Raw genomic sequence first — 10,630 nt, 5'->3', positions numbered from 1 at the left:
TGCCTATTGTGTAGTTTCTATCTAGACCAAGATAGGTATTCAAGACCCCAGCGGAAGGTGATGTATTATGGAAGAGGCTTACACCTAGTAGCCTGGGGACCTAAGGTCTGGCCCTGGCACTGCCTAAGGGGGGCGGTACCTGAGGGGCAGTTATGACAGCTCTGCCCAGGTCTCTGAGCCCAGGTCTTCCCATTGGTCGCTGGAAGGTAACAGGCCTTTCAAAGACCATTAGCTCCCTTGGCTGTCTTGTCTGCCCCTGACCACTTCAATGATACATTCTTTTCTTTTTCTTTCCTTTTTTGTTCTGGGGATTGAACCTAGGAGCTATATGCCTAGCGCCAGTGATACATTCTTTAACTCATTGACTCCCTTTGCATTTCTGGCTAACTCCATCTTCTGCTTTTCCCTGACCTGCCTAAATCAGCTGAGTATCAGTGGGGAAGTCAGGAACTAATAGGGCCTCGGATCTCTACTTGTGGGGCTTCTGCTAGGCCCTTTCTGTACCTCAGATTCTTTGTGTCTCTTAATGCCCTGTGAGGTTCCTGCAGTACTATTCCATGTTCCATTGCATTCTTTCCTTTTTCTTTCATAGCATCCATTTCACACTCATTAGTTGACTGTAATTCATAATTTACTGAGACAGCATGGGTAGTGGAAAAGGGCCCCTTCAGTGCTCCTGCCCTAGTACCTGGAAGAGATATCACTTCCTGCTACAACAAACTCCTCTTTATTCTCTGATTATTTTTCTAAATGTAATACCTACTGGTTTCTATTTAAGGGTCTCATTTCAACCGCCACTTTTTAGAGGCCCATTGAAACCCTTCTCTAAGCTGTGTAGGAGTCTTTTTCCTGGTACTGAGGATTGAACCCAGGGCCTTCACACTGAGCTACATCCTCAGCCCCTCCCCCTCTTTCTTTGACAGGGTCTCACTATGTAGCCCACCCAGGCTGGCCTTGAACTCACAGGAATCCTCCTGCCTCAGCCTCCTGAGTGCTGGGATTACAGGTGCGCACCACCATCTCTGGCTACCAGCTCCTTTTTATTTTGAGACAGGGTCTCACTAAGTCTCTAGTCCAGACCAAGCTTGAATTTGAGATTTTTTTGCCTCAACCTCTCAGGGTACTGGGATTACACGTGTGTGCCACCACACCTTACTTTTTGGTAGAGCACACACCCCATGTGGTACACACTACCAGGTGCTGAGGATGCAGAGATGAAGAGCTCCCACCCTCTGCAAGTACACAGAACTGTAGATGATGTATTATTTTGAAGAGCATTGTATCTTTTCCTACAGTTTTTAGAAGCACACAATCCAGACATGAACGTTGGATAGAAAAGTTTATATACCTCTAGTTCAAGCTTACTTTGCTAAGGTATACGTACAATGCTAAGTATGCTTTTACTTTTCCATAGAGATACAGCTTTACTTCATTCTTTCTAAAGGCTTCATAGTATTTCTATGTGTATATATTTAACCAGGACTCTTTCTCTTTTTTTCTAACCAGGATTCTTATCAAAAAACATTGTCTTACAAATTTTATCCTTTGCCATTACTAACAGTCCTGCAAACAAACAGCCCTGTACGTGTATCTTTGTTTTCAAATGCTTCTGCAGTGTGAAGTCTTAGAAGTTAATTGTTATGTCAACATATGTTTTGCCTCGTTATTTTCCAAGATGGTTGAACTGCACTTGGGACATTGAAGCAGGAGGATCACTCCGAATTCGAGGCCAGCCTGTGCTACTTAGTGAGTTCAAGGCCAGCCTGTCTTGAATGGGGGAGGTTGAACCTGGTGAATTTTGAAGCAGGCGAAGTAGAAACGCTGGCCTGGGGCGGTCCCAGCCTCCGAGAGGCAGGTGGCGCTGCGGCGCGTCCCGGCGGAAGCAGAGAGGGCCGCGCTGTCCAACTTCCGGTCGCTGCGGCGGGGCGGATTCGGTAGGCCCAGAGGCAGGGAGCCCACAGGTGGAGGGGCGAGATGCCGTACGCCAACCAGCCCACTGTGCGGATCACTGAGCTAACCGACGAGAATGTCAAGTTTATCATAGAGAACACGGACCTGGCGTAAGGCAGCTGTGGGAAGCGCCTGGCGGCTCCGCAGGTTCGGGGTGGAGGTGGGGTCCTTCCAGAGCCACCCATCCTGTGCCAGGGCTGGCGTGGGAGCGCGGGGTGCGGGACCCATGCCGCCGGTTGTCTCTCCCTCAGGGTGGCCAATTCCATTCGGAGGGTCTTCATCGCTGAAGTCCCCATCATAGGTAAGATTCCTGCCAGGTTCTTATTCCTCTCAGTCCCTGCCGCCACCTTGGAGCACCTGCCTTTCGTCTTTGGTTGGGGGTCTGGGGGTGGGGGTGCTGAGACCTGATTAGACCCGGTGCTGCTGGTGCAGTGGCCTCTGCCGGCTTCCCAGGCTCTCGAGGGCCACTTAGGTACCCCCTTACACGGTTTGTACTTGCTGAGAAGCGTTGGTTCAGACCTGGGCTGACTTGGGTCCGACAGTTTTCACTTAATGGCTGTGTGGAAACAGGAGAAAGTAACAGGGCATATGGGTGATGGCGAGGATTAAGTGAGCTCATCTGTATTAAGTGCTTTGCATCTAGTGAGTGTTCAGTACTGATAGATGTGTTTTTATGAATCTCTTCTTTCCACTTCGCGAATGGGACATCTAAGTGCCAGGCATGGTGCTGGGCACTGGGAATGCACTGCTGTGTAGAACAGGGGTTTAGCCCTGGTGGAGCTCACAGTAAAGTTGCAGGAGAAAGATGAATCCACAGACAACAGTGACACACATAAACTTGGAGCAGGACAGGAGAAGCATAGCCACAGGGCACTTGGTGCCTAGCTGAGTGCAGACCTGTTTCTGGTCTGGTTCTAGCCACTCTGCTCCAAGTGTTTTACACATTGATTATGCTTGTATAAGTCTACAAGTGTGTTCTAAGTGTCAGCTCAGAGAGTTGGGTTAGGCAAAGGATATATAAGTCATAGCTGGTGGGTCAAGTTATCAGACTTAAGAAAATAAGCAGACCGAATGGTTAGCGATCAAGAGAATGTTGTGCTTCTCCACCATCCCAGTCACATCTTCAGCTCAGCTTGGCATGCTGGTCCTACCTCTGCCAAATCTCTGCGTGCCTCTGAGCCTCAGTTCCATTATGAGTAAAGTGGTGCAGCCCTGACAGCCTGAGTCTAAATGCCTCTTTTCTTACAAATTTATTTCTGAAGATGATATTGAGTACCCACTCTAGGAATGCAACAGCATCTCAGAACCCTGCCTCGGGAATTTTCAAAAGCTTGAGGTAGAGGTATGATACAAATATGACGCAAAACAAACTACGACAGGTGTCTTTTTTTTTTTTTTTTTTTGGTACCAGGGATCAAACTTGGGTCCTTGCGCTTTCGAGGCAGGCGTTGGAGCCACTGAGCTAAATCCCCAGCCCTACAGGTGTCTTAAAAGAAAGTCTGGACAGACTTATCTGAAGGAAGAGTTCAAAGGGAGGGAGTGATCACATCTGCAGCATGGATAGTAAATAAAACTTCATTTTTAGGAGGCTTAGAGGGTGTTAGGGGAGTGAACAGAGTAAAGGCATGCAGGGGCAGGGGACGAGTGAAGAGGTAGAATAGCTTGGGTCATGGTGTTTGCTTAGATTGAGGAAGAGTAGCAGGACAAAGCACTGTAAGTTAGGAGTTGGGCCCCCATCCCATTAATTTCTGAATGTCATTGTTTACATGCAGATGTTTATTTGTGAATGGATAAATTTGTATTTAAGTCAAGCATGTGTAAGAGTACAGTCCTTGGCCTCCCAGCACATTGCTGGTAGGGACTGGGTTTTATATCAGTATGCCTAGCCCACTGATGGAATTCACAAAACATCCATTATGGAATGGTAATGAAGTTTGAAATTGGGTGATATAGTCATTGTGTCACAAAATGAGGGATGGTACTGGTTGTGGCAGCACCTGCTAGTAATCCCAGCTCTATAGGAAGCTGAGGCAGAAAGATCAGAAATTCAAACCTAGGGGCCGGGGGTTTAGCTCAGTGGTTTCTGTGCCTGCCTTGCAAGTGCAAGGTCCCAAGTTCAATCCCTGGTACCAAAAAAAAAAAAAGAAAGAAATTCAAACGCAGCCTGGGCAACTTAGTCACTTAGTGAGACCTTGTCTTAGACAGATGTATACAAACTTAGCATGAGTTTGTGTTATTAAGTGCCCACATAGTTTTTGTTAGGATTGGCATTGTCTCAGGTAGCACATTTATTTATTTAGGTACCAGGGATTGAACTCAGGACCTTCTTTCAAGGCAGGCGAGGCACCACTGACCTAAATCCCCAGCCCAGGTAGCACATTTAAATGCTTCTTACAGAAATACTCAGCTCAAAGATATATGTCCCCACTCCTGTGATATTCCCTCAGTGTTTCTCTGTGTAGTACAGGGAACCCTCTGCAGTAAATTCACCTGGGCAGTGGGGAGAGGTCCCATGTGTGGGTGTGTGGTTGTTAAAATGCAGGTTCCTGGGGTCCGTTCTAGCACAGTGAAATCAGAGCCTCCAGCATCCTGGCCCCGGCATCTGTTCTTCCCTAAGGATCTTGAGAGCATTGCTGTAAGTCTTTAGGTGAATTTGGTGGCTAAATCACTTTGTGCATCTTTGCTTCCTTCATTTGTAGCCATCGATTGGGTTCAGATTGATGCCAATTCCTCAGTCCTTCATGATGAGTTCATCGCACACAGGCTTGGTGAGTGCTAGTGTTCTGGTGTTGGAAGGTTGAAGGATGGGTACTGAGCCTAGGCTTCCCTCCCTCCCTCCTCGCTCCCAAAGGGACTTGTGAGTTTGTGGGTTGGCTTGGGTATTGGGACTTCGGTAAAGTGCTTTTCTGTGTCTTACAGGGTTAATTCCCCTCACTAGTGATGACATTGTGGACAAGCTGCAGTACTCCCGGGTATGTGTGTGTGGTGGGTGGACCTTGGGGGTGGGGAGAGACTTCACTTTTCTTAGAGACTTCTCCAGACAGCTTGTTTCTGGTTTGGACTCTGTTGTAGTTTAGGGAGACAGTGTGGAATTGTCTAGCCCCTGAGGCAGACCTAGTCTTTGGTTCTTATGGGGCTTCAGGTTGATTAGGCATAAAGGCATCTCGTTAGCCAGCCACACAAGAGGGGGCATCTACCTGAATGCCCATTTATACTGGCTGGTGGGCTCTTCTTTCTAGAGCATCTCTTCCAGCAACATGAGACTGGCAGGCTGACAGGAATCAGCCAGCAGGATGGGGTCAATGGGAACAAGGAGCAGAGGGAGTGGAAACTGTTCACTAGAGCAGCAGCACCTGAGGGACTTAAGTACAGGTGCCTGCCAGATCCATGCCTCTTCCGGTAGGGGAGGCTCTTGAAGCATGGCCACTCTTATTCTCCATAGGATCGGGTTTGCTTTCTCTGATGATGTGTTAACAGGGGAAAGTAGGAGAGATTGGGTTAATTTCATCTTTTACTAGGGCTTTTTTAGTTTTACTAGGGCAGCATTAGATAACAGCTCAGACTATGCCCTTTTGATGGCTCTGGGTGATACTGAATCAAGCCTTTTTCTGATATTCCCAAGGAAGGGCATGTCATCTCTAGTGGCTTACGTGATATGTCTTCTAAATATGTGTATAGGGTTTGTTTTTGTTTTCGTTTTGAGAAATACCCACACAGAAAATGTGGAGCTAATATTACAAATTTTACCTAACTAATTGGTCACATTTTGCATTTTGCCATATTTGTTTCACATCTCCAGTCCCTTTCCTAGGCTGGGATTGAACCCAGAGCCTCAACCTTGTTAGGCAAGTGCTCTACCACTGAGCTACTACTGCAGCCCCAAGATTTTTGTTTCTAAGAAATAAAGCTTAACAGCACTATAGGTGACTAAGGCAGGAGGATTGCAAGTTTGAGCCCAGCCTGAGCAACTTAGTGAAACCCTGTCTCAAAAAATTTAAAAAGGGTTCTGATATAGCTCAGTGCAAAGGCCCTGGTTTCAATCCCCAGTACCACAAAAAACAAAACAAAAACCCCCACATATTGGTGGGGACAATTGTACAGTCAATTAAGAACAATTTGGGGGGCTGGGGATTTAGCTCAGTGGTGCCGCTGCCTACCTCACAAGCACAAGGTCCCGAGTTCAGTCCCTGGTACCAAAAAAAAAAAAGAACAATTTGGTATGCATGCCCTACAACTTAGCAATTCCTTTTATTAAATTCTTTCTAATATACTTACTGAACAAGGATGGTGCTTTTTTTCCCTGAGAATCTATAGAAAGTTAAAAAACCAGAATAAACACTCATTTACTCTTCCTGTGTAGTTACCAGTTGTTAATATGTTGTTACATTTGAATTATTTTTAACATGTGGTATAATTTTTGCTGAACTATTCAAAAGTAAGTTTCAGAATCCTGACCCTTCTTTTTTCGGTACTTTCATGCACATCTTCTGAGAATAAAGATAGTGTCCCACATAGCCACCCTATTATGCATAAGAAAATAAGCATTAATTTGTAATATCTACATTTAGTTCACATCCAAGTTTTCCTAGTATCTCCAAAATTCCTCTATTTTGTGTTTGTGGGAGTGTGATGCAGCCAAATTTCTCTTGGTTCTTAGAGGTCTTTGTAGTCTTTGTTTTTGGTAGAGCACTGTAGTGTCTTTTCATCTTGAACAGACTCTTTTCAGCATGCTATTTTATTTTATAGGTTGAGTACCTTTTTATATTTTAACTGTCTTATATTTTGATTCTTCCCTTCCTGTGTATTAAGAGGTTGTCGTATCCCACCCTGGTAAGACTGCAGATACCCAAGAGTGGCCGGCAATTGGTTCTTCTCTCTCATCATCTCTAAATGTAGAATAGATTGAGGTTTCCTCACTAGTGTGAGGGAGAAAGCAGTCTTTGTGATTACATCCATGTAACTCTTCTTGCCTAGTTAAATTGCCACAGAGAGTTCCTATCGTGGGAATAGTTTGTTTCGAGAGTCAGTTGGTAAAGCCAGGCATGGTGGTGCATGCCTGTAATCCCAGCATTCAGGAGGCAGAGGCCAGAGGATTGCTGTGTGTTCAAGGCCAGCCTGAACTACATAGTAAGACTGTGTCTCATAATGTTTTTTTTTTTTTGGTACCGGGGATCGAACTTGGGTCCTCGCACTTGCAAGGTAGGCGGCAGAACCACTGAGCTAAATCCCCGGCCCCAGTGTCTCATAATTTTAAAAGAACAAATTTTTTTTTAAAAGGAACCAGTTGGTAGGCTGGAGAGGCAGCTTAGTAATAGAGCACTTACCAAACATACACAAAGCCCTGGGTTCTGCCCCGATAATGCCAAGAAACCAAACCAGTTATTTAAAGAATGGCAAATGTTGATAATTGTGACAGCTTCGTAATGGTCATGTAGTAGCAATATATTATATACCCTTCTATTTTTCTGCATGTATGAGATTTTCCATAAGAGAAAGGTTTTTAAAGAAGTCAGTATTCTAGAACTTAAAAGTTACTTTTTTCTGTTCTTCTCTGTCTTTTTATAATTTATTTTATTTTTGGCTTTTTGAGACAGGGTCTTGCTATGTTGTTCAGGCTGGCCTTGAACTCACTGATCCTCCTGCCTCAGCCTCCTGAGTGCTGGGATTAAAGGCATGCACAACTATGCCCAGCTACTGCTGTATTTTAAGGATGCTTATCTCCCCCAAGGTGGTCTCCTTAGTCCATAGTCTATAGTGAATGACCCTCTTGTCATAGCCTTGATCCTGAGAAAGGGGACTCCAAGGCCAGAGAAAGTAGCAGTGTATCTCCTGGGGTGGCCTGGCAGCCAGCCAGTGGGTAAGAAGAGGATGTGGGTGTCAACGCGTATGTAGTTTGTCTCTATGCTGGAGTGGCCCATAAGAATAGTGTTCCAGATTGTCACAGCCCACAAGAGCCTGGAGACTGTGGTCAGGCCCTCTTTACAGATGATGAACTTTTTTTTTTTTTTTGGTACTGGGGATCGAACTCGGGTCTTTGTGCTTGCGCAGCAGGCAGCGAAACCACTGAGCTAAATCCCCAGCCCACAGATGATGAACTTAAAAAGGGACTGGGTACTAGATGCAGGGGTTGGTTGGAATTCCTCATCTCCTCATGCACTCCTTCCTGTTTCCCCACTGCCTCAGGACTGCACCTGTGAAGAGTTCTGCCCTGAGTGCTCAGTAGAGTTTACACTCGACGTGCGGTGCAACGAAGACCAGACACGGCATGTCACCTCTCGAGACCTCATTTCCAACAGTCCCCGGGTCATTCCGGTCAGTGTCTGAGTGCCCTCCCTCCCCAGGGCCTGTGCTCTGCCCTTTTTGGCTCCCAGTGGGCCTGGCTGGAGTGGATTGTCGTGAGACGTTGGCTTTCTCTAAACTGCCAACTAGAAGTGCTGATCCTGGATTCTTGGGTAGAGCAGCATTGATCCCTGTGTATCCTCTGTCAACAGTGAACCCTTTTAAAGGCCATAGGCTTGTTGACTGAGAAGGCTGTCAGAGTAGCATGGAGTCCCTGGAGGTACCTCTGCCTCCTCTGAGCATCCTTTCCCTGGGTTGACATATTGCAGGTTGGAGGTGCTGGGAGCTAGTGCAGAAGAGGTGACTTGGGAGGGGAGAGGCTAATAAATGCCTCTGTTTGGGCTCCTACAGGTGACATCCCGGAACCGAGACAATGACCCCAATGATTATGTGGAGCAGGACGGTAAGGGGCTAGGGCAGGTGTGCAGACATCTTCCTGAGTTGTGGCTGCATAGGCCAGACACACCAGACAGCCTCGTTCTGCCGGGTCTCTGTAATGTGGCCCTAAACCCATTTTTCCCCGTGTGGTCTTCTGGAGCACTCCAGGTCGGAAGGTGGAGAACTGGGCCCCTCTTTCCCTTGACTGACTCGCACCTCTCTCTGCCTGCAGACATCCTCATTGTCAAGCTGAGAAAGGGGCAGGAGCTGAGGCTTCGAGCCTATGCCAAAAAGGGCTTTGGCAAGGAGCATGCCAAGTGGAACCCAACTGCAGGGGTGGCTTTTGAATATGATCCAGACAATGCCCTGAGGCATACTGTGTACCCCAAGCCTGAGGAATGGTAGGTCCCATCTCTGGTGGGGCTGGGTTGAAAGGGGCTGCTAGTGCATGAGGTGGGGCAGGCTCTCTGAATTGCAGGGCTCTGAAAGTAGCAGTGGCCATGTGCTGACCTGTGTTTGACCTCAGGCCAAAGAGTGAGTACTCGGAGCTGGATGAGGATGAGTCACAGGCTCCCTATGATCCCAACGGCAAGCCAGAGAGGTAAGACCCTGGTCCCATGCAGGAAGGTGCAGTGTGAGAATGTAGGGTTTGTATGCAGGCTGAATCAGGCAGCTCCTCACATCCCAGTTCTCACCCACCAGCTGCCAAACTGGAACCTATGGTGTGTGCCCACCCCAGGCCAGTGATCATTTCCCTTTTGGTCACCATGAGAAAGAAGGGGCCTCCAGCAACCCACCCTGTTCCTGTTCTGTCCTTGACCCCCCAAAGAAAAGGCTATTTAGGTCCTAGTTTGGGTTCTACCATGAAGAATGTAAAGGAATGTATCAGGGAGAGGCTGCTAGTTTGATTTTCTACTTTGTCCCCTGTGTGGAACATCTGCATACAGAATTGTTTTAGGATTTACTTCAAACAGTACCTGTTTGAAGTACCTGTGTCCTCGAGCTGCAAAGTGGTTTGGACCGCTGCATAGGTGGTTTTAGATGAAAGGTCTGCCCTGTGCCAAGGTCAGGCTCCCTGTGGAAATGAAGTCAGACCCAGGGCAGGGAAGTGTGGGCTGGGCTCTCACGACATTCCTGCCTCCTAGGTTTTACTACAATGTGGAATCCTGTGGCTCTCTGCGCCCTGAAACCATTGTCCTCTCAGCCCTGTCTGGATTGAAGAAGAAGTTGAGTGATTTACAGACTCAGTTAAGCCATGAGATCCAGAGCGATGTATTAACCATAAACTAACTGCAGCTTGCGTGTTTAAGCACAATGGGGAGTCAAGGCAGCAGCTGGATTTCAGGTCTCTCTTGAGCCCTTTTAGTTAACTGGGCTCTGGACTGCTGCTGCTCAAGTTTCACAATAGGTCACCAAGACCAGCTAGCTGGGGGTTGCAGATAGATTACCAGGAATGCCTCTGGTGTTTAGCAGAGCCGATTTTTACTAGACATTTAGCATCCTTGGTCTCAGAGCCCAAAGCATCCCTTCCATCCTGACTCCTAGCACACCAGTAGGGGGCTGTCCTGTTTCCTTGTTGAGAACCACTGGACTTCTCCAGGTCATTCCGGCTCTTTAAAGCCTTTATGTTCAAGAGTTTTCACAGCTGTATCTGAGGTTTCTGGTTTTAAGATTTAGTTATCCAGGAAGCGTGTAAGCTCTCTGATCCTTCCCTGAGGGCTAACCTACTGGCACTTGAAATTCCTAAGTGTCCCTAATTCGAGAAGTAACTTTGGGACTGTGGCTGTCTTCTGCTCCCACAAATAAAGGTGCTCTTATTCTCTACCCACCAGTTTCGAACTCCTTCCCTGCCAGCAGCCTGATCGTTTTGTTTGGTGGTGGGGGGTGGGCAGGAGCAAAGGCTCCTCCACACATTTCTTTCTCCTAATGAAGGTTCTGGTCCTGGCTCCTTAGCACTGTCTCC

At 47.2% G+C, this 10,630-nt stretch overlaps 1 protein-coding gene across 1 annotated transcript; it reads left to right on the top strand.

Moving 5' to 3' along the window:
• The first annotated feature begins 1,884 nt into the window (after positions 1-1,884).
• Positions 1,885-10,491, top strand: Polr2c (RNA polymerase II subunit C). The gene is made up of 9 exons (XM_004843160.4): positions 1,885-2,060; positions 2,202-2,251; positions 4,650-4,718; positions 4,870-4,922; positions 8,134-8,262; positions 8,641-8,692; positions 8,900-9,068; positions 9,194-9,268; positions 9,813-10,491. Exons 1-9 carry the CDS (start codon positions 1,975-1,977, stop codon positions 9,955-9,957), a joined length of 828 nt encoding a protein of 275 aa, XP_004843217.1. The 5' UTR covers positions 1,885-1,974; the 3' UTR covers positions 9,958-10,491.
• Positions 10,492-10,630: the final 139 nt, after the last annotated feature.

This window comes from Heterocephalus glaber, unplaced genomic scaffold (genome assembly GCF_053883595.1).
Source record: "Heterocephalus glaber isolate CG9 unplaced genomic scaffold, H.glaber_assembly_v1.0 deba00000071, whole genome shotgun sequence".
NCBI classification, from domain to species: domain Eukaryota; kingdom Metazoa; phylum Chordata; class Mammalia; order Rodentia; family Bathyergidae; genus Heterocephalus; species Heterocephalus glaber.
The sequence above is the reverse complement of the archived record's forward strand: the minus strand, read 5'-3'. Positions and strand labels throughout refer to the sequence as shown.

What these genes read in the sequence shown, in the direction of transcription:
- Polr2c (XM_004843160.4), top strand. Translation starts at nt 1,975, where the DNA reads ATGCCGTACGCCAACCAGCCCACTGTGCGGATCACTGAGCTAACCGAC. An exon ending in TGATTATGTGGAGCAGGACG is followed by an intron (nt 8,693 to 8,899) that starts GTAAGGGGCTAG and finishes CTCTGCCTGCAG; the next exon opens with ACATCCTCATTGTCAAGCTG. An exon ending in CCCAACGGCAAGCCAGAGAG is followed by an intron (nt 9,269 to 9,812) that starts GTAAGACCCTGG and finishes CCTGCCTCCTAG; the next exon opens with GTTTTACTACAATGTGGAAT.